Raw genomic sequence first — 26,964 nt, 5'->3', positions numbered from 1 at the left:
TCAGCTGATCAAGGTTCTGTGCCCGAAGAAGGCCGGGGTCTCATGGGAAAAGGCAGCCCCGCTGCTGTAATTCAGCGCTGGGAGGATTGCAGCATGCGGGGGAGTCCCACGCCGGAGCAGCTTGGGAAGGGCTGCAGCCGTGGGAGGGAATCCAGTCGGAGGAAGTTAGTGACCCATGATGGAGCAGTGTGGGGAACGCTGCGGCCCGTGGGAGGGACTCATGTCAGAGAAAGTTTGTGGAGGACTGTCTCCTGTGAGAGGGGGACCACGATGGGGCAGAGGAAGAAGTTCCAGCAGCTCCCCCCATAGCAGATGAAGAAAGCAGCAGCACTGCCTGCACCCCCCATTCCCTGCCCCTGCGCCACTGGGGGAGGAGGTAGAGATATCGGGAGCAGAGCTGAGCCCGGGAAGAAGGGAGGGGTGGGGGGAAGGTGTTCTCAAGGTGTGGCAATGCTTCTCACTGTCCTGCTCTGTTATGTGTTGTTAGTGCCTGTAATAAATGGATGGGTTTTTTTTCTTCCCCTAACGAGTCTGCCTCTTGCTCATGATCATAAGGGGGAATTTTTTCCCCATCCCAGTCCTATCTCGAACCCCAAGCCTGGCTCTCTGTCCCTTCTCATTGCTGGAGGGGGAGGGAGAGGGAGCTGCTGCATTGTGGTTGGCTGCCAACCAGGCCCAAACCACGACAGTATCCTATTCCCAACCAGGCTGATCAAAGTCACCCTTGTCTTGAACGTGTGGGCCAAGGACACCACCCCACAGTCAAGTTTACCCCTGACATCTTGACCACAGGGGTGCCACTGGCTTTGGGTGCCACACATTTTGTTAGTTCACATAAACGAAATGATGCAATCACTCTCTTCTTCCATTGAGCCTTCTCCATATCATCATATCCAGCCATTCCTATTCAAGTAAAACTATATTTATACCAGACATATAAAATTATTTCCAATACCGCTTAAGGCTGAGAACTGCCTTGTAGGAAAAGTTTGAATTTGTATAAAATCATCTTACCACATATTGTTTTAAGGGATCACAAATCACCATTATGACAAGTCAGCCTAGCATTTCATGAAATGGTAGGTTGCCATCATTTTATTTTAGGAAACAGAACGGAATAATATACTTCGCAGAGTAAATTACAGTAACTGGATTCCAAGTTGCTGAACAACTGAGAAAAAGAAGCATCACAGAATATATACCTGGTGGACACTACTTTAAAGTCACCCTTATCACGGCACAGTTAGCTACTTCAGGGGTGTTCAGTCCTAGTGTAAACAAAGCTGATACAGGCAGTAACACTGACCCAATGTCTTTTTCTGCAAGCAGGCTGCAAAAGCAACACCAGCTGTCTCCAAAATCGCAAATACTTCTACAAACTCTATCTAGCTCAGAGTTTTCTTGCTGAGCAGCTGCTCAGATATGTGCCATCATGGGGAGGACACATGCTCTCAGAGCTCCCAAGAAACTCCGGGAGAGCTTGAAATCTTCTGCCTCCATTTACTGCCAAATCCATTAATCTGTCCTCAACTAAACCTGCAATGAGATTAAAATAATCCCTCAATCATCCTAGCCTCCCTCTTCACACACACAAATTACTCTTCTCTGTTTTACTATTGTCTCTCACATCACTGTCAGCTGCCCGTATCACCTGATACCAATGGCCTGCAGGGCTGTTTGCTTCTCTTGACTTTGAATGCAATACAGAGTAGAGATTGCATCAGATCAACGATACTACCTTAAAATGGCAAAGGTTAAAAACATGAGAGTAGAAAGTTAAACACACAGATGTCTCTGCATCTGCTTAGCAAAGGGACATAAAATACCAGCTAGCAAAGACCAAAAAAGTAAATATGTATTGGTGCCAGGGAAAGCAGAACAGAATGCTAGTGACCTCTTCTCCCCTTCCTGACAAACCCCTTCCCATCTCCTGATGGACCTCCCTCCACGAGCATCAGAAATCCAAGTGTTTTAGAAGGGTACCATGAATCACCAGGAGCAGATGCAGAAGCTCCAGGGGACTGTACCTTCCAGATCAAAAGCGGCTGACATGCTGCAGATGTAATTTAATTTTGACAAACAACTTTATGTACTATGGCCTGTGGAGTTTGCTTATTCTTTTTAAGTAACTTCTTGCTCACATCTACTGCTTGTACAGCCACCAGAGCAGTACAAGTATTCCCACAGGAGCCTACAACAGTCACATTAAACCCTTTTCCCTACAAACCCAAAGGTTTCCCACTTCCACCAGGAAAACAATTTCTCTCAGACTTGAAAACAAACTTAACAGTTTTATAATTCATGCTGCTTCCCATCTAACTATGCTCCTTCTGTCCCTCCTACCACTTTCTTTCTCAAGAGGACTAAATCAAAGAAATAAAAAGTTCAGACCAATGCTTTTTGTATTAATATACAGGCTTGATAATAACTGTATGTACAAGTACCTAATACAGACATAATGTATCCTCTACAAGAAAATCAAATCAAAGAGCGCACTCTAAGTGCATATTTTGACAATAAACTGATCAGCTGGCTGAGGGAATGGATTTTATGAGGTGCCACAGCGAACTAGTCCCTAATTAATAGAGTAGCTCTAGAGGTCATTAAACTTTCTCCTCTGCCTTTAAAGCATAAAAATTGCTCACGGACCTGCTTTACTCTATTAATATACAGTGCATATTTGCTAGCATCTTAAGGTCAGGGGTGCACTCCCCCTCCCGATCGTTCTGTCGGCCAGGCTTTGTTTCGCATTGTGGATTGGTCTCCAGGCACCTGACGTGGGCTCCCTCCAGATTATCCCAAACTGGACCACGCAGCCCAAGGAGACACCTAACACGTGCCAGCTGGGAACGGTCCTTCGGTCCGTAAAACCAGACTAAGTAATCTGCCAAACACACACAGTGGGAACACCAAGTCCCCAGCACCGAGCCTTTCCCCCTACAGATCTGCTCCTGTCGTGCCACGGCACCTGCTAAAGCCAACGCCACAAGCACCAAGGTCACATTTAAACATTAAGCAGAAATACAGCAACAGTCCATTGAACCTCCCTGCTTTCGTTTCTACCCAGAAGTTACCCGATAAAATCTAGCTAAAACTGCTAAGGAACTGCTGCCTTGATAACCTCCACCACTAAAATTGCTAGATCCCCACCTAAAATAAAAGCAGGTAGTATTCGTAGCATTTATTTGTACTTGTTTTTTAAAAGCACCGTATTGCCGAATACCCTACACGATTTGAGAGGGGAAAATTCAACTCTTGTTTGAAGAAATGAATAAAGCAGATAGCTATACTGTAACAGAGGTTTAGATCTGTGAAGAGGCAGAAGAAGTCTCCTCTTCTGGATCCTGATGAGATGCCCTCGCCGTGAGGTCGGCATGCCAAGGAAATGTAAGAATAAGCATATATACAACACTGGACCGGGCCTGGCTGAGATGGAGTTAATTTTCCCCATAGCAGCCCTCATCATGCTGTGCTGGTGAGACCAGCCAGGGTCAGTCCACCACAAACACACCTTAAATAAAAGGATGTATCCCCCCAAAAAGGTTCAATTTAATCACAAGACAGGACGCCTTCGTTTGGACAAAACGTGACTGCAGTACAGAATCTGTTCCAACTTACGTGCCACTGAACACAAGATGACCAACCCGGTTAGCGAAGAAGTGGCATAAAGTTTCATTTTCCTGCCTTGCATTTGAATATATTAATTAAAATCACTTTTCCCTTTTCATAAACATGTTCCCTATTCAAGTTGTGATTTAGTAAAGAAACACATTTGCTCTTTTCATACACCTTCGCAATGCTTATTTATTACTGTAGTCTTACATGTAAAATAAACATCATAAGTCAGTCTACTTACCAAAGCACAAGAATGGCTCTCTTTTTTTTTTTTTTTTTTGTCTTGAGCAAATAGCAAGGACAAACCCATGCAGTAAGCTAGTACATAAAAATTTCTGATAAATATAGCCTTGGCTAGGCAAGGAACACAGCACAAAACCAGGTGGCTTTTCTAGGAGCAGAAATACAGCAACAGTCCATTGAACCTCCCTGCTTTCGTTTCTACCCAGAAGTTACCTGATAAATCTAGCTAAAACTGCTAAGGAACTGCTGTCTGTCTTGATAACCTCCACCACTAAAACTGCTAGATCCCCACCTAAAATAAAAGCAGACAGTATTCGTAGCGTTTATTTGTACTTGTTTTTTAAAAGCACCGTATTGCCGAATACCTCGACGAGAAAGGAGTATGGTCCAAAGGGCAGAAGGAATCGACCAGCTCACAGCAGCAAGACCACCGCACGCACAGACTGACAGCCCCACGCTTGTGTCCGCCTCTGCCTAGCCCCGATGCTTCCGCACAGTCCAAAAAAAAATGTTCAGGGATTCCAGGAAAACTGATGGTTTACTTTAACCGTGCTTTTCTCTAACCTTCTCTTACCTGGCAGGATCATTTATAGGAGTCTCTGCAAGGTAAAAAAAATCCCAGATTCCCCAATTCTCCTGAAGGAGCAGGTAACTTGCTACCACTTTAAATCAATTTTACGATACAAAAGCAACCGCACGATTGGTTTGCTATCTGCAAGGAAAACAAACCGGCGATAAGGTTCACGGTCATGGAAATTCACTGGAGCACATGCGCCAAATCGAAGGGCTCACCTGCTGTTTTCCCAGTCTTGGTCATCCTTATCTCTTTCTTCTTTGGCATCAGAACTGTGTGGGTGTTTCTGCACGATCCGCATCCCACCAGCTTTCACTGGAACGAAAATCAGAGAGACACAACAAACCTCAGTCGAACGAGCGCAAGCGAAGATCGCCTTAAGGATGACCTTCCCCCCCCCACCCCAAATATTTTGCCGACTGGTTTAACAGTAATCACAGCTTGCAAAAGGGGCCCGATGGAAGCGGCAAGCCTGAGGAACAGCGACTTCAGGACCGCATCTGCCGTCCCCTCTCGCAGCGAGCCATCTTTGCTGACCCCCAGAAGGCGCAGCTCATTTCACCACCTGCTTCCAGTACCATTTTAGAAAACTCAATTCTGTTTTTACTCTCCCCCTCGCCCCTACTAAGCTGCAGCAGTCAGAAGAAAGAGAGGCGATGGCTTACATAACACTGTGCAAAAGGCCACAAACACAAATGTTAAACAATCCCATAAGAAGGGCAGAAGAACCTTACCGGTCATTTCAAGTTAAAAAACTACAGCTATAATAATAGTATTTACACAAAGAAGTATTTCACAAACAATATAATAAAAATCAAAGTTTAGGACAACCGTTAACTTGCATTTAAAACAGAGCTTTCTTTTGCAAAACATAAGCATTTACCATCTTTCAAATCCTCGTCACGATTTAGCTTTAGAAATGACGCAAACATGAAAGCATCCCTTTGAAACGCAAAACGAGAAGTGAAAGCAAATCCACTCCCGTTCATCATTTATCATCTCTCCACAGTAAAATATAAACCAGGAGCCACGCCAGGCCTAACACTGCAACTACGGAGCCCGGGCAAGCAGGGTGCCGAGCAGCAGCAGGATGGCACCCAGCCCCATCCCCTGCCCCAGCCCCAGCCCCAGCCCCAGCCCCTGCCCCATCCGCTGCCCCTGCCCCTGCCCCTGCCCCAGCCCCAGCCCCAGCCCCTGCCCCATCCCCAGCCCCTGCCCCAGCCCCTGCCCCAGCCCCAGCCCCTGCCCCATCCCCTGCCCCATCCCCTGCCCCTGCCCCATCCCCTGCCCCTGCCCCAGCCCCTGCCCCAGCCCCTGCCCCAGCCCCTGCCCCAGCCCCATCCCCTGCCCCATCCCCTGCCCCAGCCCCATCCCCAGCCCCAGCCCCTGCCCCATCCCCTGCCCCATCACCAGCCCCAGCCCCTGCCCCAGCCCCATCCCCTGCCCCAGCCCCTGCCCCATCCCCTGCCCCTGCCCCATCCCCTGCCCCTGCCCCATCCCCTGCCCCTGCCCCATCCCCAGCCCCAGCCCCAGCCCCTGCCCCAGCCCCTGCCCCTGCCCCATCCCCAGCCCCTGCCCCTGCCCCTGCCCCAGCCCCAGCCCCTGCCCCAGCCCCATCCCCTGCCCCATCCCCAGCCCCAGCCCCAGCCCCAGCCCCAGCCCCTGCCCCAGCCCCTGCCCCAGCCCCAGCCCCTGCCCCATCCCCAGCCCCTGCCCCTGCCCCTGCCCCAGCCCCAGCCCCTGCCCCAGCCCCTGCCCCAGCCCCAGCCCCTGCCCCAGCCCCAGCCCCTGCCCCAGCCCCAGCCCCAGCCCCAGCCCCTGCCCCATCCCCAGCCCCTGCCCCAGCCCCAGCCCCTGCCCCATCCCCAGCCCCTGACCCTGCCCCAGCCCCTGCCCCAGCCCCTGACCCTGCCCCAGCCCCTGCCCCAGCCCCAGCCCCATCACCATCCCCTGCCCCAGCCCCTGCCCCAGCCCCAGCCCCTGCCCCATCACCATCCCCAGCCCATCCCCAGCCCCAGCCCCCCCAGGCTCAGGTCTCTGCTCTCAACCAGGAGAGCGGTGGGCAGGACCCTCCTGTGTGCAGACTTCACAGCCCGGGTGGAGGCAAGCAGTAAAGGAAAAGTGACCTGCCCGAAGAGAAAGCGGCAGCTCTTTGGCCTTACGATTGTTTAAACCCATTTCAAGCTTTGGGTGATACTCGAAAGACAAATTTCTTGTTCAATAGATGATACTGAAGACAGGCAACCAACAGACAAAACCAAAGAAGTATCTTTTAAAACCTACCAAAACTGTGTCCTCTTACCATGCATTTAAAAAAACAAACAAACAAACAAAAAAAAACCACTAAAACAAGACACCAAACAGTAACCATTTTGTGTTCTCCCTCCAGAATAAAACTTACAGTACTTAAATCAATGAAAAATGTTACACATCAGACGAGGAAAACAAAGGTTAGTTAGTTAGAGGTTAGGCAACAAAGAAATGTAGTTTCAAAAATGAAACAAAAATGAAAATTCCTGTTAATTTTTCTTGATGCAAGCTCCTTAGAAATTTGAGAGCATTTGCAAAAGCAAACACTCCAAGTTCTGTCAAGCGCTGTCTTTTTTTCTAACATCTCAGTTATTCAAAGTGATTGGTATGTTTTATTTAACTTATAAATTTAACATCACTTCACAATCAGTTCTTATTAGTTCCCTTTCAGATTACTTTTTGTGGAAGATGCTGTCTCCACAGCAACATCTGCCAGGTTACAAACAGCATTTCTGGATAATGCACACACGCTTCCACGCTCTTCACCAACTAACAGAAAACAATGCCTGAAGATTTAGTGTGATTTAGGTGGTCTAAAAATCTCTCTCCTCTCATATTGTCTATCATCAGGCCACCAGCCACTTGTTTTCTCTTTATCTGTCACTGGCAAAGACATGCAGCTAACCTATTGAGGTTTGTCTGTATGTAGAATTAATAGGGATTGAAAAGCAAATAACCAGGCAGTTAAAAGGCATAATAGTGACTGACCAATTCAGTATTGTAGCAATTTCACTAATCCAATTTTTTGCACTAATAGCAACAGGCATAGTATAGACAGCTAAAAGTACACTGGTGCATAATTCAGTAATCTTTAGTGATCTAGGGTTACTGTGCAGATCTGGGAAAGCAAAAGAAGAATCCAGCAAGCAACTGCAGCAATAATGTGTATTTCTGAGACGAAAAGTGAAATAATCAGATCAGCATCCTGATGTACATCTCTGCCACCCATGACACAGCATGCTCATACCCAGTCTCATTAAGGGATTTCACTTAAGAAGACAAATACCCTTGCAAAGTAATTCACCTTCCTTTTTCAAAAGGTTTCAACCAAGCTACACTACCTCAGGGTTAGACAGAGAGAAGGAACGATGATTGCATCCACGAAGCTAAAAAACCCACTCCATTTGTGACATTTTCTTGGGACTTACAAAGATTCATCTATCTCTCACTTGCCTAGCGTTTACCACATGACTTGGCCGATGCTTACCACCGTGATTTTGTCATTTAAAAGTCATTCTTAAAAGAGCTCAGAGTTCCCTATAGCAAATCCAGCACAGAGCAGAGAAAGGATTTAAATAACTGAGAAACCGCCTTCCAGGACACTGCCAGAAATCAGTGCCCAGAAGAGGACGGTGTCAGCGACACCGTGTCGGGACGAGGAAGCGAAGCGAAAAGAGAAAAGAGAAGAGAAAAAAAGAAAAGAATGATCTCGGGGTGCAGTTGCTCCGGAGAGGTCAGGCAGGACCTGTGCTGAGGCAGGAGGGGACCGGGAACTGCTGCCCATGGTGGCAACGGCCAAGAGGCCACCAGCCTCTGAACTGTGAAGTAAAGAGGGGATCATCTGCCAGCATGCTCTGAGAAGAGCAACAGCACAAGGCTGCTGGATAAGAGCAGAGTTTGGTATTTTTATTATTTTGATTATTTTTATTATTTTTATTATTTTTATTATTACTAATACTAATAATAATAATACTACCAATACTACTACCAATACTACTACCAATACTACTACCAATACTACTACCAATACTACTACCAATACTACTACCAATACTACTACCAATACTACTACCAATACTACTACCAATACTACTACCAATACTACTACCAATACTACTACCAATACTACTACCAATACTACTACCAATACTACTACCAATACTACTACCAATACTACTACCAATACTACTACCAATACTACTACCAATACTACTACCAATACTACTACCAATACTACTACCAATACTACTACCAATACTACTACCAATACTACTAATAATGCTGCTACTAATAATGCTGCTACTAATAATGCTGCTACTAATAATGCTGCTACTAATAATGCTGCTACTAATAATGCTGCTACTAATAATGCTACTAATAATGCTACTAATAATGCTACTAATAATGCTACTAATAATGCTACTAATAATGCTACTAATACTACTAATAATACTACTACTACTACTAATAATAATAATAATATCTGCCATGTTTCCCCCTTGGCCCCAAGAGGAAGACGGGACTGTCTTGTCTGCCCTGTGAATGCCACCCCAAAGTCCTCTTGAGGGTGTGACTACTTATTTTGGAAATTTATTAAACAACTGTGTTAATCACTTACCACTCAAGATGATCTGGAGTCATTCTCAGGCTATGTATTTCCTTCCCCCCCGCCCACTGCCATGCTTCTTTCGGGCCCCTCCCAGGTGCTGAGGCTGAATTCTGAAGTAAACCCCACTGAGTCACAGCAAGCACCACCAAGCACCCCGAGAGGCACCACAGCCCCAGCTCGCTCGGTCCTGCCCGGGGAATCCTGCCAGCTCAACCCCGATCGCCCGCTGGCCACAGCGACGGGACAGGAACTCTGAGAAATCCGGAGTATAACCAAGACCTTCAGCAGCTGCTTTCCTTAAGCATCGTATTAAATATTAAGACAAAATTTATTTCTTATGTGCCGTATAATAACAGGTTCCATTACATTGATGGGATGTATGAAAAGCCAGGACCAAAGGAAACGCAAAATATGCCACTCTGCAAACTTAAGGGAGCTTACATTAGTGTCTGACAAAACAAGAATGGAAGTAAGAGTTATTATATATCTTTGTTTCACAGAAATCTTGGCTCGGAGCTGTATTTTTTTTTAATGTAGGAAAAAGCACGTATTTTCACGAACCTACTGCAAAGCTTCATAAATAGACTATTAACACAATCATCTTGCTTTATTCCTTCACAGTATCTACTAGAAGAAATGAACAGCTAAAAGCATAATTACGCAGGCCTCTTCAGAGGGACTGCAAGCTGTCCAAACCCACCCAGCAATGTATTATAGATGCATTGAGCTCCCTGACCGATGAACATTTCATAAAGCCTAAGCGGGGGCCCTCTGAAGTTTCAGAAAGGAGTTCAAAGTCACTTCCTGCACCCCACTACCAGCCTGAGGTCCTGAGGTTTCTTTCCATTTCATTATCCTTTGTCTTTTCAAGTGCTTTCCTTGTCTTTTTTTTTTTTTTTTTTTTTTTTTTTATTTTCCCCCAGGACGTGAAAGATCAATGCACAGAGGAAGCTAACAGACTGCACGCAGTCAGTATGAGAAGGGCTAACACTGCGTATGAAAAACAATGGATATGTCAATTCTTCTTTAATTTGATGATCCAAACCCTCCCTGACTTTTCCATCTCTAATTCATACCCAGTGAGGTGAGACACATCTGTAATTACAGGTAGGGCTCTTTATACAACTGTATGCAGCAAAACCAGAGCTTTTAATCCATTGGTCAAAAAGGATGACCCCTATTACCTCTTTGCTTTGCTAGGAACTTGCCTTATTATTTATGAACACCATTCCACCTATATTTATGTAGTCATTTATTTTAAGAATTTTTGACTTTTATTTTATTACAACTTGTTTGCAAACTGTCCTACTGAATTATGTTATTATTCAAGAATCTAAACTGGCTTGAGATAGAGGATTAAAACCTAGCTTCAGCCCCTAGAGTAAGTATAAACTGTTGCTAGTCAGCACATTTGTTGGGGATTTTCCAAGTGTTAAAAGACCACAAGGCCACTTTCCTCTGCCAGCCAGCTCAGAACCGTCTTTTTCCAGAAATGACCTGAAGATACTGTAAAGCATTAGGTGGTTTTGGTTTTTTTTTTGGCCTCAAAGGCAGGCTTGGCGATCGCCTTCCTTCCAAAGCTGAATTGGTGCATTCTCACAAAAACCCCTCAGGGATGCTAATGATCTTAGAAGGCACAGAGCTGAAAAGGCTCCCTGGTTTGTATGTGGATGTCTGTTTTACAAAGAAAAAAAAAAAAAAAAACAATAATACTGACATCCTCCGAGAGCAAGGGAAACCTGTACTGTACTCCAGTCGTGCTTCTGCACTGGGCATCTCTAGCTTCTCGCGTGGCCAACGGAGGCTCACTTCAGGCCTTCAGAAGAATTCCACCAGTTTCAGGTTTTGAAGCCAAACTCTGAACCACGCAACAACACCAGAAAGCAGCTACAAACCATCCGAAGGGGACGAGCCGCCGCTCCATCCTTCGGTCCCTTTCAGTCGACCCGGAGGTCTCAGCCATCCCTCCACCCCGGAGCTGACGCTTCCCTGACCTCGAGGCAAGCCAGCAAAGGCTGCCGGTGCTGGGGAAGGCGTTTTGGTTGGGTTCCCTGCTCCGGCTCACCAGGAGGTCGGGCAAGAGCTAACGCGGGGACAAGGGAGGGCGCGGGACCGGGCTGACTCCACTCTGCCAAGAGATCCGCTTAAACTGCACTGCTGGCCTGTACGTGCCATGCAAGGCAAAGCCATTATTTCTCACTTCTGTGCTTCAAGGAATTTCAGGTCCTCTTTACGAAAAGAGCAGAATTCAATCAAGGTTCAAGAACTGTTTTCAAAGCTACTCTCATCGATGGATTTGAATATAAAGCTAACCACTCCGTGCATTGAGAATTTCAGCATTTTTCGACTGAAACACTTTAAAAAAAAAAAAAAAAATACCCCAACCCTCAACTACGCTACCAGGAAACCCACGAAAAGTTGCTGATGCAGGGACCAAAGTTCCCTTTTTTTTTTTTTTAAGAACACTGTAATAAAGAAGAAAAACCAACGGTACGTGAAGGAACGGGGCAGCCTGGGTGCTCCGAGGAACCCGCCCCGTGCACAGCGGGGAGCTGCCCATACGGATCGGTGCCCCACCGCGGGCGAAACGCGGCCCCCCCCCCCCCCCCCACCCACGCGAGCCCGCGGTCGCGGGTGGAAGGTGCCGGAGCCCCGTCGCCGGGCACCCGGCGAGCGGCTCCCCTCGCTCCCTAACCCCGCCGGAACCGGGAGCGTGGAGCGCTCGCACCGTGACGCCCGTGGGGAAAACGGACTCGGCACCGCGACGCCCGTGGGGAAAACGGACTCGGCACCGCGGCGCCCGCGGGGAAAACGGACTCGGCACCGCGGCGCCCGCGGGGAAAACGGACTCGGCACCGCGGCGCCCGCGGGGAAAACGGACTCGGCACCGCGGCGCCCGCGGGGAAAACGGACTCGCACCGCGACGCCCGCGGGGAAAACGGACTCGGCACCGCGACGCCCGCGGGGAAAACGGACTCGGCATCGCGGCGCCCGCGGGGAAAACGGACTCGCACCGCGGCGCCCGCGGGGAAAACGGACTCGGCACCGCGACGCCCGTGGGCTCGGCGCAGGCCGCGGCGCCGCCCGGGCTCCGCTCCTTCCCCCGCCCGGCCGAGGAGCGGGGGAAGGGAACGCCGCCTCCCGGGGCCAGGAGCTGGAGAGGCCGCAGGGCGCAAACCGGGGAGCCCCTCCGGGAAAAAGCAGGGGAGCGGGTGGGAAAGCTGGGGGGGGGGGGGAACGACCCACGGCCACCTCCCGAGCACGGGGCAACCGCCCGCGGCTCACAGCCCCCGGCGGCGGGACCTGCCCCACACCGCCCTCACCCTCGGGCACCCCCCCCCCCCCGGAGCCCGCAAACCGCGGGCTTCCCGGGGAACGAGCGCCCGACCGGCCCCCCCCCCCCCCCCCCCGGCCCGTCCGCAGCGGCGGGAAGAGAAAGAGCGGAGAGACGGAAACCGGCGGCCGTACCAGCAGGAGGGTGTCCGGCCCGCGTCTCTGCTTTCTCTTTGGGAGGAGAAGACATTTTGTACCGGGGCAGCGGCCCCGCGCTCCGCTCCGCTCCGCGCCGCGGGCCCGCTCCCGCCCTCCTGTCAACGTGGCCGCCGGGCGCCGCCGCCAGGACACGCCCACCGCGGGGGGGGGGCGGGGCCAGGGCCCGCCCGCCCTGCGGACGTGCGGCCGCCGGCGGGGCGGGGCCAGGGCCGGGGGGGCGGGGCGGGGGCGGGGCCAGGGCCGAGGGGGCGGGGCCGAGGGGGAGGGGGGCGGGGCCTCGGGGGCGGGGCTGGGGGAAACTGCCGCCCTGCCGAAGCCTGCTTTTTTTTTTTTTTTTTTTACCTTTTTTTCCTTTTTTTTTTTTTACCTTTTTTTCCTTTTTTTTTTTTTTTACCTTTTTTTCCTTTTTTTTTTTTTACCTTTTTTTCCTTTTTTTTTTTTTACCTTTTTTTCCTTTTTTTTTTTTTTACCTTTTTTTCCTTTTTTTTTTTTTTACCTTTTTTTCCTTTTTTTTTTTTTTTATACCTTTTTTTCCTTTTTTTCTTTTTTTTTTTCTTTCTTTCCCCTGAGCAGTATGAATGCGGTTACCTTACGTAACCGGTTCCTGCAACAGACCGCCCTTACAACCCCCGTTTGGATTGTCATTTGCCGTTTTAGAGGGTAATCCACCTTTTCCTTTAATTGCTATGAGAAAACGGCACAGGCAGCTCACCTGATTCTGAATTACGTGCTTGTACACCTCAAACAACGTTCTTCATTAGTGACCAATTAGCAATTCACACTTTCCGCGTTATTTTGTTCCGCCAAACCGTGTCTGCGCGCAGGGGCGTGCGCAGCGCTCGCGGTGCCCGCGCTTCAGCTCCCCTCACCTTTCCCTTTGAAATCACAGGGCTGATTCACACCCGTTTAAAAAAATTTTTCAGACACTTCAGTTACATTTTCCAAGTGATGTGGAAAAGCACGGAGCGTGATCTCTATATTAATTATATTAGCAGCAAAGTGTAAACCGTGCAGGCTGTTCTGGTTTTCTTTTATAATTTGACAGAAGGAAAGCGAGTCCCCCGGGAGGATGGGTGTATGACGGTTGGAAGCTGACCCCCCCGAAAAGTGCTGTAGTAATACTGAATTCCAGGCATCTTACAGGGAAATTCATGTAGTGATATTTTAGTTTTTTGCTATCACCCTTCATCACAATTACATCACCATTGTCGAAACGTAAGCGATGGGTAAATATACCGGGGTTTTCTGGCAGCAGTCCAAAATATAATCACATCATAGTATCCTTAACAGCCTGCCTGAACAAATGCCATAAAAATGCTGTAACTAAAAGTTCTTGCATTTTGCTGCTGGGTAATTTCAATGTTTTACACATACAGCATTTTAGAGTCTCGGATTGTATTTTCAGCTCTGTCACCCTCTGTGTAGCCTAACACAAATGACTCCAATTCCCTTTCCAGTCTCTGTCAAAGTCTATTCAGATTATAATTTTTCCCAGGGCAGAATTATCACCTAGGTGGAGATTTTAATTCTTCTTTGTCCTCTGGATTCAAATTCAAAGATTATTTTTCCAGTATTCTCGGTTTTCCCAGGTATGTGTGGTTTGGATTTTCCTGTGCTGGTTACCAGAGTCAGTACGAATTTTTGCTGTTGCAGATTTACGCTAAACCTGCTGTTATAGAATTGAAATGAAACAAAATTTGCTTTATGCCATTAAAACCTCCACAAATTAATTTTTTTTTTTTTTTTCTCTAAGAATCGGTGATAATTTCACATTTCAGCGCAAAGATTTGGTATGTGGAGGCGCACTAGGAGGAAGAGTTACATCAAAGACGACGTGCTTTGGCTGTTCTTGCAGAAGCTGGCGGTATTTCTCAACATTACAAGACTTTGCATGTCACCATTAACGCAACGACTTGTATGAAGGCTTGCTGTAGCTCCGTGGTTAAAATGTGACATCGGCCCTGAGCATGCCTCAGAAACGCAGGGCTGAAACGGAGCGTTTGCTGCAAATGCAGCCGTGCTTTGGGTTGGGAAGCCGGGATCTCAAGGCAAACCGTGCTGATGGAGAAGGAGCAAGGACTGGAAGAGGGGAAAAGGGATGGGAACGGGAAAAACCAGGGCGCAGGAGAACTTGGCCGGAGCGGACAAGGAGCTGAGGACAAAAAGTTGAGTAGGGAGCGGTGGAGAGGCGACGTGAAAATCGCAGAAGCAGAGCGAGGGCCACGGCGGGAGGTAGGGAGCATCCTTCCTCAGGCAGAGGAGTGGGAGCCAGGACAGGCTGGGTGAGATGGGGGATGAGAAGCCCCTGGGGAGGGAGGGAAGACTGAAGGTTGGTCAGGCAGGAGCGAGCGTGCCGAGGATCAGGCTTGCAGCAGGGAGAGGGAAGGATCCTCACTGCTTTCCAGAGCCTGGAGGTTCTCAGACCTCCCTAGGCTTGTCAGTACCTATAACTACTTGTTCCCTCAGGCGACAGGGGCCTGTGCAAATGCTAAATTTCTGTGCTCGCAGAAGAATTATATAGGTGTCAGTATGATACCATAGGATAGAACTTCTTTTTCAGTTATTTATTCCATTATTGTTTTTAAAATGTTGCAAGAAAAGTAAAAAAAAAAAAAAAAAAAAAAAATTAAGCACGTAGCTTGTGCTGGTGATCAAGCACCATCAAGCATGAGGAGGTGCCGTAAAGGTTGTAAATGAGATTTCAGTTCTGTGAAACAGTGTTTGTTTCTTTGGCAAATTTAAGGCAACATGCATTTCTCTGGCTAGAGGCAGTGCCAAAATGTTTGTAGCAATGTCCCTCTCCGCTATGCCAATGTACAAGAAATACAGAGGTACCCTTAATTAATGACAGGCATTACAATGCCAGGAGTTGTTTCCAGCAGTCCCATTGTTCGTACCAGCACACGAAAATGGGAGCAACTGTGGGAAACTCCAACAGAAAGCAGGCAGAGTTTTTACAAAAAGCTGGCTGTGGAGTCACTTCCTTTGCCAAATCAACCAGCTTGGTGCTGACACCGCTTTCCCAGAGACTGTAGAAAAAGCAAGTCTATCATGGAAAACTAGAGAACGACAACATCACGAGACAGGGCACTGAAATGCAGCAGCACTGAGAGGGAAGAGGAAATAAATCTGGCTGCTTAAAAGATGTTTATTTCACATTTTAATGTGTTTTGAAGACCGATGGATGTTTTGGAATGAGAGCATTTCTGCAAAGGATTCCACAGCATACCTCTACAATTCATAGGTGAGAACTCATAATAGCCATCTCAAGTGTCTGTGACATTATCCAGCACAACCAAGAAACAGTAATCTCCAGCTACTACACTTTTTAACTAAAAGAGCAAGCGGAGAGAAGCTACGTCTTTTGTGATGACAGTGCAGACAAAAACCCAGCTCCTGCATAAAAAAAAAAAAAAAAAACCACCATACTAAAAACAGGAAAAAAGCCCTTTACAGATCCTAAAGGCTAAGTTTAAAAAAACAAACAGGCAAACAAACAAAGAAACAAAAGAAAAAAAAACCAAAAAAACAAACGTGAAGAGATTAGATGGGAAAGTATGCAAAAGCATGCATATAAAAACTATTTTCAGCGGTAGTTGACCCTTCACAGAACTTTTGACAGTAATATTAGGTTTTTATTTTTATGCTTTATAGCCCAAAGTATGTTCAGTAAGCAGTCTATTTTAAAAATAGACAGTCTGTTGGACTATGATTAGGACACCATTCATTTATGTCTATTTTGAAAATACTCCCCAGTACCCAACAGATGGCTGCAATTTTGGTGCTTTCACGCAGGGCCTGCAGCAGAGCTTTGTGTTCTTTTCTGAAAATACTGAAACGCTAAGAAAAACCGTTCCTGTGTTCAGCACAGGGGGAAATTACAACAGTGCAACCTACGGTCACTCAGCGCTTGAAAGGCAGCTAAATGTTCCACTGCTTGACTTCTGCTGTCGTTCCCAACACACGTATGCACATGCGGGCTTTAAATCCAGGGCAGCACAATAAACTGCTCTGTGTGTAGCTACAGGGTGGGCAAAACTCTCTCAGTGAATAAGTTTTTGCCAAATTTATAGGTAAGCACTGAGTCGATGAAAACTGTCAGCTGACTTTGATAATCCATCCAAAATAGTTTCGCCTGAAAACAGTGAGTTGTTTTGAAAGTTGGGCTCTTTTGTTGCAGCATGTTTTAAGATTTTGCTATTTTTAAGGATTAAAAACCCCTAAGAAACTAAATGATTTTTCTCTCTTTTTTTTTTTTTTTTTTCCCCCAGCCAGTTAAAAATATCGTTTCGCCATCTATTTCTAATCCTTTGTGACATTTTTAGGGTAGCACAATAGTTTCTGAGAAATTATAAACAAACCAAAGTGTTTTCTTTGGAATTCGATCATTCACTTTGACTTTTTGAGTTTGCAGATTTTTACTTCTATACCCACTACTTAAAACACTGGGTTTACAGCCTGATACAGTCACACGTTGGGAAAACTCCCTGACTTCCTACTTCCATGGAAATATGTAAAGCTTTTAGCAAAAGTCAAATAATGGTTGTTTCATTTCTGTCCACTGCTACTCTGCATTAAGGGTGCTGTCTTTAAGACTATGGTTTGTTGGAAATCTTCAGAGAGTGTGTGGGCAGCCATCCGAAAAGGTGATTTTGTTATAATGTGCAGGCCTGAGGAAACAGTTTGCGTGAGAAAACAAGCAAACAAATCTGGGGCAAGGAGTAGCATGTGCTTTAGTAACAATTTTCCACCCTTCCCTTACTGGCTGTTGTTGCACCGACTCATTAAAGTCACTTGGGCTGCCAGTGTTTGCTGGTTTCTCTGTATCTTGATGATCTGATCGAATCCATGTTGTTACTCTAACTGCACCGTTACTCTGACAAAGAACACAAATGTGTATGCTCACTGGATTTACTAATTCAGTTTTTGTGGGAAAACCTATATAATTATTTTTATTTTTTCTTTAGAATTAGAGTAAGTTCCCACTGGGGCAAACATATAAATCTGTTGAGTGTTAAAAGTTACTGAACTGAGTCATAAGGTAATTGTAAAACTCAAACTCTCTTTTATCTCAGTGTTCTCTTACATTTCCTTGGAAATGTTTCTGCTGAAAAGCGTACAGTGGGTCTGTCTCGTCAGAAAGGTGGAATGATGTTTTCATAAAGAAATGTTGCAACCTTACATTGCCACTCTTACATTATATTGTCATAAAGTCCAGACTTCTGAGCTGTTACCAAAGGTTAAATCAGCACAAAGAGCTATTTCTCAGTATGATGGATTACTGCTGAGATGCGAATCAAATTCAGGAGGTTTGTGGCAAATTAAGAAGTTGCTCTCTATGCCTTTTTCACAAGAGCATCCTGTTTTTCTGTTATCTTAGATGCGATCATGACTTTTTACATTTGCTTCTCCCCACTGTTGTTTGCAATATTACATTACCTGCTAAGTTTTAGACATGGTGCATGCTAGAGTGACACAACTGGTAGTAGGTTTCTTTTCTTTCAAGAACAGTTACAGGCTGTTATTGGCTGAAGTAGAAATTTATATTGACTTCACAGGAGAATTCTGCCTTTAAGGAAAAATGGAAACCAAATGGAAACCACTATCACAATACGGCCTCACATTAAGCTAAAATTTAGGGCTTTTCATTAAAATCTTTATAAATGTCTCTACCACTATATACTAGAAGGATAATAAAGCAAAATAAAGTGATAAACCCTTGTGAGTTTCCAGAGACCTTGCTCTACAAAACATCGCTGTTCGTTCTTCCTCCAATTCAGTGCAATTCAGTTCTGCTTTAGGACACTATTCACAGTGGCAATATTAGAGAAGCTCTTTGATACGGAAGATTAATAAAGTAATTCGTAGGTTCAAAGGAAGGAAGGGAGGAAGGAAGGAGGAGGAGGGAAGAAGAAAGATAGAGTGAGAGAGAAAGAAGGAAGGGAAGTAGGAAGGGAGGGAGAGAGGAAGGAAGATGTCTAGTGCAACACAGACAGTAACAGCCATCCTTTGGAGTTTCTTCCTCCAAAGATCTCAACATTCTGCATAAAGGTCATCATTTTCATTATCCCCTGCCTTACAATGAGTAAACGGAAGTACAGAGAGGTAAAAATAAGTTGCCAAAGCCAAATTAGCAGCATAGATGAAAACGGAAGCCAGGCCTCTTGAGACACAGTTATCTCCATTAAGTCTCATTAGTCAGGGACTTACTCAAGAGATTGCTTATTTTATCATTATAGATAATGGGCATATTCCTACTGCTCAGTTAGGGAGAGTCTTGTTCTTCTAGCTCTGCAGACAACAAGGCTTCCCTCCGCATTAATGTGAGCGTGCACAGCCTCTTGGGGTTTTTGAGTCATATGGCATCTCCAGTGTCAGTGGGAATGGGGACAGCAATTGCTACTGGGAGCTACTGGTATGGCCCCCAAATGAGGCTCAAGAGAATTAGGTGTTGTGCTCAGCTTTGGGTCTTACCACTTCTCTGTTCCTATGTTTCTCATCCCATTCTGCCTTTGAGATTGCAGCTGTTTGGGACCTGTGGAAGCTGTGCTATTTCAAAAAAGGGAAGAATGAATGTTGGTTCAAAAGTGAAAACGAAAAAAAAGTCAAGCTAATTTAAGTTTTTAGTATTTCCAGGCACATTGGATTTGGGACGGGGTGTGGGGGGGTGTCTATGTTTTATTTCTAAATACAGTTAACATCCGAACGTGGGGGTTTTGTGGTTCTGGTGGGAACTGAGAACCTGCCTGACTGCAAGCCTTGCAGTAAGCACTCATTACAGAATTGATGGTTGCTTAGCGCCCATATTTCAGATTTAGAGACAGATACCACATCCATGGTAAATAACACCAAACTTCCTCGATTCCTATATCTTCAGGTTCTTTCTATTCTTTCACAGGAATTGTTCCTGGCTTCAGAGGGAGCTTCCCCCAGCAAGAGCAGCCGACATAGGCTTTACCTGACCCCACTTTATCCCTCCAAGGCACAGCCAGACCTATTCTAAAACCCAGTTTTTCTCCTAGAGGAGCCTGAGTGCCTTTGTTTCCAGCTTTTGGTAGCTGACCTAAGATTTCTGTTAACTTTGCAGCAAACCTATCAATTGCAAAGTTCAGGTCTTTATGCATTATTTATTTACATTCCTTCTAGAGAATGTTAAGTAATAGACAACAAGAAATTATATATTGTGGTGTATATTTAGTCCAAATGTGTCTTTGTCTAGAGTAATGTAGTCGTTTTTTAATCTCTGAACTGATCTTAACACATAGCTCAGTCATAAATTTACCCAATGACTTTCCTTTAGAAACACTACTTTACGTTACAGAGAGAACTAATTGCTAAACAGCAAAAATCCCTTTTCAGTTGAATTCTAGATGCCAGATTTCCAACTATAATTCTTCTTCATTCTTATTAGAAGGAGTCTGAGTGTGTCAACATTCTTATTGATGTTTTCTGCTGAAGGCTTTGTTATAAACTGAACATAATTAAATGTAAGTAGACTGGTATTTCATCACAGCTCAAGGGTATGAGGCTAACACATTCTTTCTCCTGTTATCTCTCCAGTCCTCTTTCTTCTTACATGGAAAGAATGCAAAGTATCAGCATTATTTAGGGTTGGGAAGTCTTATGACCTCTCCTTAGCAAACTGCCGCATTGTAAAAATGGTGGAAATGTTGTTTCGCTTTTCAGTTGCATTCCAGGATTATGTCGGTTTTAATGAGTATATTTTCAAAATACTTGCTGGCTGAGAGCTAAAGGTTATAAGATGTTTTTAAAGTATGCATCTATATTTTATTTTTCTTTGCACAAAGTTCGTTTACCAGTTTTCATTTTTTTTTCCACTTGTCCAGACTATGTAATTTAAATCAATTAAATTTAGTGTCTAGCATTACAATTTTCATAGTTTTCACAGAAGCCTGGTTTTATGTCCAACAACTTTCCTGTGTCAAGCATATATCAAAATATCACTAGAAGGTTTTTCACGCGTGTACTGGGTCTGGCTGGGGATGGAGGTCCTTGTGGGACTGTGTTTTGGATTTGTGACCAAACCAGCGTTGGTAACGCAGCAGTGGTTTGGGTACTGCTGAGCAGTGCTCGGGCAGCTCAAGGCTTTCTCCTTTTCCCACTCTGTGCCCCGTGGTGAGTGGGGGAAAGGGAGGGAGTGACGAGCTGTGCGGGTGCTTGGCTCTTGCCCTGGGCTGACCCACCACAACACTGTGCTGAGTGGGAGTGGGAAGCTGAGCACCAACTTCCCTTGTGTCTTACGAGCGACTGCTTGTGCCTAAGCTCCGAGACAGCCACCCTGTCAGGCACTGAAAGGTGCTGAGCTCGTGTTAATGGGAGCTGATTAGCACCTGTAACAGTCAACTCTACATTCCTAAATGGCTTCCAGGAAAACATTTTCCCCAACTCTTCCATGCGCGGCTGGCTCGTCTGTGTTTCTCCAGATCTTCCTTCTTGCCTGTCTTGAAGAGAGGTGTGATATTTGCCTTCCCCAGCCTTCAGAAGCCTGCTTGTGATTGCCATCACTTTTCAAAAGTGATAGAGATCTTCCAGTGACAGCAGCCAGCTGTCCCAGCACTCTTGGATGCACGCACCCTACCCAGTTTCATATGTCCAGATGGTTTAAGTGATCCCTGACTCTGCTAGTCACCCTCTACCATGAGTAATGCTTCAGTTCCACTGACTGCTATTAGGTTCCTGGTACATCTGATGGAAGAACATACCTGTAAAAACTGAGGCAAAAAAAAGCACTGAGTACCTCACCTCCTCCACATCCTTTGTCACTAGTTCCCCTAGGCAGGGGACCTACAGCAGATCTAAGTTTTCCCTAGCCTTCATTTTGCTGCCAATGTACTTAGAGAAGTCCTTCTTGACAGACCCTCCTAGCCATGTTAGTTTCTCATCCAACTAGGCTTTAGTTTTACTAACTCCACCCTTGCACATAGTATAATATATTATAGAGTATAAGGATGTCATTAGATAGTATGTATATACACATATGCAGCTATATCTAATAAAATACGGTAGTACTATACAAGGTGAAAAGTTAAATCCAGAGTGGATATGTCATCAAACTGTGTGCAAACAGATTTTTATATTTAAAAAAATAGAATACAGATAGGTATGTTTGTTGCCTGTATGGCACATATGGATAAATCAGTTGGACTGTCATATCAGGAGTCACTTCGGTTTATTCTCAAAATTCCAAAAGAACGGTAAGATACACTTTACTGTGCATCACATGCTACGTAACCAACAGCCGTATGTGAAGGCAAAAGTCTGTCTAGCCTAATGAGTGAAGCTCTGTAACTGCTGGTAAGTATGAGGCCTGTAGTCTCTCCACTTGTTTGCAAGAAATCCAGGTCTCACCATCTCAGTCCCAACTCGTGAATTGGGACCCCTACACTGTTCCATGGGGATCCATCAGCCCTGTACTCAGAGCAATGGTTATGGACTGGCGTTCTCTAGTGGATGTTGCCAGGGCCTGCTCGATGAAGAAACTCATATTGTGCTACATATGCACTGCAGAGGTCATTTCCCTCCAGATTTACCTTCCCGGAGAACTTCAAAAACTCCTCACAATGTGCTTTGATAGGCTCTCCGTATCTTTGGTGCAAAATAGGCCCGCATCCCTTGACTTGACCCTTACTCAGCATCCACAGGCGCAAAGACCGATGGCTGAGGAGCTAGTTTCCCAGACAAACCTGAAATTGAAGTGAATTGTCTCAGATACATTTACTCAGGCCTCCTATGTCCTTGGAATAAGGTGTAATACCACCAACATTGTGCCGCAGACTCCTTAAAAGTTTATGGTATGGTGAATCCCATTGCTCATTAACAGATAAGCCTTTTTTTTTATATGACCGTCAAATTTTGCACCGTGCCTTTGCGCAACCACCGCCACTGTGCATCCAAGATCTAAGTGTTCCCCAGCAACACCTGCAATTATTTGAATGATCTGTCTTGACTCCTTTTGTTCTTCTAATTTCTATCCACTCCTTCTGTGGCAGCGTGGGTTCATCCCACGTGGGTGTCTAGCTTGTTTACCTTCCGAAGGCAGCTTCTGCACAGAAACCCTTTGTCCCCTTATGTGGCCATAGGGACTTCTGACCTCTCTGCTACCACAGTCTGTGACCACGTTGTTGGGTACTACTCTCCCTTCTTCCCTCCCTTTCCAGCAAAGTCCCGAGGACGGTAAGCTACCAGAGGCTTTCCACTTCCCATTTCACTGCCTGTACCGCATTTTGATGAATTATCAGAGGCTGTACCGGCCACCGAGCAACCTATTGACATTGCTTTCTTGAAGAAATACTGTCCCTGCAACTTGAATCCCAGCAAATTGAAATCATGATGGTGAGCTGGTAATAGCTGAAATACCAATTTGGTGTTACAGTTTGCGAGACATGTTACAAGGCCGTGGGGAAGAATGACTGATACTGCTAGGTCAAGGAAAATGTGTATCAAAGAGCTAATCGAGGGTCACCACCATCATTTATGGACACTCTGTGAGGATAAGAGGGGGGCTTAATGGATCATTCTGAATTCATCACATCCTTTTGTCAATATCTGTCCTAGAGGAGTAAAGGGGCCCATAATACTCTTTGCAGCCACCTCATTTATTTTTTTTTATAGGCCATTTCTTTCCAGACCTTTACTGATTTTAAATTCTTGGCTATTACAGTACTCCTGGTTCCCCCCTCAAGGACAACTCTGCTAGAATTACTGCTCTTATGGTCATCCTGAAACAGAGTCTCAAGTTCATACAGATTAACTGGGAAAGTTCTGGCTCTCCAAACTGCCTCATTCTTCTGCCCAAGGATTAGTGTTCCTATCTTGCCCTTTTTGTCTCCTCCTTATCGTCCTAGTTGCCCTCTTCCATGGCACAAACTTAATCTCAGTTTCCAAACCTGGTGTGTAAAAGTTGATGAGCTGCCTAAAAGACAGCGCTCTACATTGAACCTGAACTGCACTTTCGCAGTCATTATCAACAGCCACAAGTCACACTTCTCTCCACTGTCCCCTGTCCATCAGTTAATTCTTGTCCAAATTCAATCACAGGTTAAAAGCACATCCTTCAAAAGACTCTGTATGGCCTGCCTCTGCTTCTGTAATGCTTGTTGCTAGCTCTGGCTTCTGCTTTCTTTGGTCTTGTTATCTTTACCCGATGCACCGATGAAAATAGCTCCATACAGTCCTGTTCCAAATGTCTTTCCAGAAGATTAGCCAGTCCCTCCATATTGCTACCAACTCTGAACACCTGATAGAAATCCCTCCACCACCAGACTGTTCAGGAAAAAGTGCCCAGTTTCTTTGCTCTGCTCGGTCCCATACATCAGTTAAATACCTGCTGTTTTGCCTGCCTTCTGTTCACGTAATCTTGTTTGACCTTCGGAGACGGACCCGGAATAAAGTTCTGCTGGATCAAACTCATGCACAGCAAATGAAATATATATATGAAAACGATCTAGTTGCTTTTACGTCTCACGGGCATTTCTCATATCTCATGATTCCCGAGTCTGTAGGGAAAAAAGAGGAATGTAGAATACCAAACAAAAAACTGTCACGCAGTCCTCAAGTGCTTCCACTCCATCTGTTGGGGTGGGTTTTGTGGCCTGTTGCCCACACTCCTTGTCCCACTGGGGTGTCCCTGCTGTGCCCTCGGCTAGGAGGGGCTTTACCCTGGACACATGCTAACCAAATTCGGGGGCTCCAGCAAAGGTAGACTGTGCCTGGAGGACTCGTCTGTTCCTGCAGTGACCTTGCGACGTTGCTGCGATGTATGAGAAGTGCTGTGTGAGAATCTGTGTGCTGCACTGACCCCAGTTAGCTGTGTCATGGACCAAAAGTGACTCAGACCCTGTGCTATGAACGTAGCTGTCAGTTGGGGATGCTCTTCAGATATCCCATGCCCGACCTACCCTATGGGGTAGGGCTCAGTTGCGCCTGGCCCAGTGATCATACCCGATAGAGACATGTATCATAGTCCATTGTCATGTTTGTGTAAAACACAAGTGAAGCCCTACGTGAAATAAACCCTTCTGATTAAAGAGATAATACACACTGGCCTTCAGAAGCATTTTCGGTTTTGAAAGAGAAGTGTATCAGTTGGTGATACACTGATTAACGGTTTGCTAATACTCAAGCCAGAAAGATGACTATGTCTGGTTTGCCAAAAAGAAGGCAGCATTTTCAAAGAGTCGAGGGCAATTAATATTCAAGGAAAAGATCCAAAGTGAGGGATCACCTTTCACATAAGAAATGAAGATTCAAAATTTTGTGGGAAGAGAAATTTGATTTTGAACACATCCTTAAAATGTGTTAAAGGAACATATAATGAAAGGTAACATTCTTCCCTGAGCCAAGATCCCCTTCCATGACCCCAACCTGAGAATGGAGTTATTTCAAGGCTGGATCCTCAGTCAAGAGGATGTAAATTTCTAACAGTCTCTCAGCTGCCTCATAATGGGTGAGGAGAAACTTTAGAACCAACATAAATAATGGCCAAAGATCTGCATGCGTTTTCCATTTCCTTTTGGCACTTTAACTTTTGAAAATTTCGCAACCACCTGATTTAAATTCTGTAGGCAAACATTTTTTCTTCCTTTTTACTTTAGGCTGGCTTGAATTAAGGATGATTTCATGGTAAATAGCTAACGATTTAATCCCATAGGTGCAACTAACCTTAGAACCGCTTTACTGGAATATTCTTGCAACACCCAGCATCCCAATGCTTTTTCTTCTCTTTTTTTTTTTTTCTTTCTGGAGCTTCTCAGATAGGTGTTTAAGTGGAAGAAGCATTTTCTGGTGACTGGTGCTAGTCAGGGAAGCAGCAGAATACTGGAAGAGAATGCTTAACCCAAGAATTCTGACAGTTTGGGTGTCGAAGTATTTCCTAACACTGAATGAAAGAATTTTTTAAATGTTGAGTTTCATAAAGTGAAAGGCGTACGTCACTGTGAGAAGCAGTAGCAAAATGATCTGTTATAAATATTTGAACTCTTTCTGAGGTATCTTTTCTCCTTTGTCCTCCCTGGAATAACTAAAGCTAACATCTCTATTGAGCTTAAAGAATCAGGTCAATCAACTATTGAACACAGAGCATTTGTCACCTAGAGGAATGAATAATTAATGTAGCCTCACTAATCTGATATCAAAGGGAAGGAAATGTAATAGCAAATATGCCTATGCATAAGAGGAAAAAAAAGACAATAGAAATATCCTTTCAGGTCTGCTTAAGGGGTTCACTCACATGAATCAGAGCTGAGGATGCAAACTGAAATGCCTAGTAAAAATAGGCTGACTAAGAAACCAAAATAATTTCTTTTGCTGGGGAGAGAGATTAGATGAAGGCAGAAAAGATTTCTGAGCCTGTTCAAAAGGAAGCAAGGAAAATATTTCCAGCTGAAGATTTTGGACTTAGAGATGAAATAACTACTGCTAAGCTTGGCTATTCTCTAAGGTAATGAAAAATTCAGGCTTGTTGTATTTCTATGACTTCTTCAGTATATCTTGCCTCTGAATATAACTTAGGTGAATCTAGAGGTAGAAATCCATTTCATTTTCTATTCACTGCAAAAATATTTCTTTGTAATGGTTCTTTCTCTATTAAAAGGTAGAAATGTGTCAGATGATAGAAAAAAAAATAATATTCTGAAGATATTCCTAGAATCTTGGTTACATTTTTGAAGGGAGATGCTGTAGTCTAAACGTTTGAAATTGCTCTAGAGCCAGTACAATCCACAGATACAGTGTGGAAAAAGCAGGGTAAAAAGGGAAACAGGAACTGGTGAAATGAAAGTGTAAACACAAGAACATTTTTGGAGATCGTTGAGGTCCCCAGAAACTGCAGTGAAATTTATGCAAGTTTCTGTTTTGGGAAACAACTAAAAACCTGTGCTTGCAGTCAGAGATAGAAGTGTGGAAAAGATGGGGAGCTAACAGCGTGGAGGAAAAAATAATTTAGGGGTCTGTATATACATTTTTCTTATCTTACTGTGTATAGTTTAAAGCCTTTTCTCCATGTGAAAGTTGTGCCAGTCTGCTCAGGTATGCAGTTTTAAGTAAATACAACAGACATTCCTATTTGAGTTTAAACCGGTTTGTTTTATTTTTAATTCAGGACAATGAAAAACTTGTGTATGCTATACCAAGTAAGAAGGTCTACACAAGAATTTACATTAGTTAAATTAGATTGGTGTAAAACTTGGTTTCAATTCAATCAGTGCGTCTTTCTGTTGTAAAGAAGGCTTTCGGCAGGTGCACTGTCCACATCAGAGACACACCTGACAAAAGTATTTCGCTGCTGAGGATATAACTGAGGATTCATCATTTTTCAGAGAAGCACTTTGAAAAAGAAGCTAGAATTAAGAAAAGTCGACTGCCTTCTAGAAAAAAATCAAAC

At 45.2% G+C, this 26,964-nt stretch overlaps 1 protein-coding gene across 2 annotated transcripts in view; it reads right to left on the bottom strand.

Moving 5' to 3' along the window:
* LOC104360733 (death associated protein) overlaps window positions 1-12,705 on the bottom strand; it is a 62,130-nt gene extending 49,425 nt beyond the window's left edge. The window contains exons 1-2 of one of the 2 annotated variants that reach the window (XM_042806901.1): window positions 12,540-12,705; window positions 4,651-4,747 (exon numbers count right to left, since the gene is read on the bottom strand). In XM_042806901.1, the coding sequence (XP_042662835.1) occupies window positions 4,651-4,747; window positions 12,540-12,594 (152 nt within the window). In that variant the 5' untranslated portion in view covers window positions 12,595-12,705. Of the gene's footprint in view, window positions 1-4,650; window positions 4,748-5,315; window positions 5,437-12,539 lie in introns of those variants that run through there. The other variant, XM_032989080.2, reaches the window with a different exon arrangement.
* Between the last annotated feature and the right edge of the window lie 14,259 nt (window positions 12,706-26,964).

Source organism: Tyto alba, unplaced genomic scaffold (genome assembly GCF_018691265.1).
Source record: "Tyto alba isolate M040663 unplaced genomic scaffold, T.alba_DEE_v4.0 Super-Scaffold_48, whole genome shotgun sequence".
In the NCBI taxonomy this organism is placed as follows: Eukaryota; Metazoa; Chordata; class Aves; order Strigiformes; family Tytonidae; genus Tyto; species Tyto alba.
The sequence above is the reverse complement of the archived record's forward strand: the minus strand, read 5'-3'. Positions and strand labels throughout refer to the sequence as shown.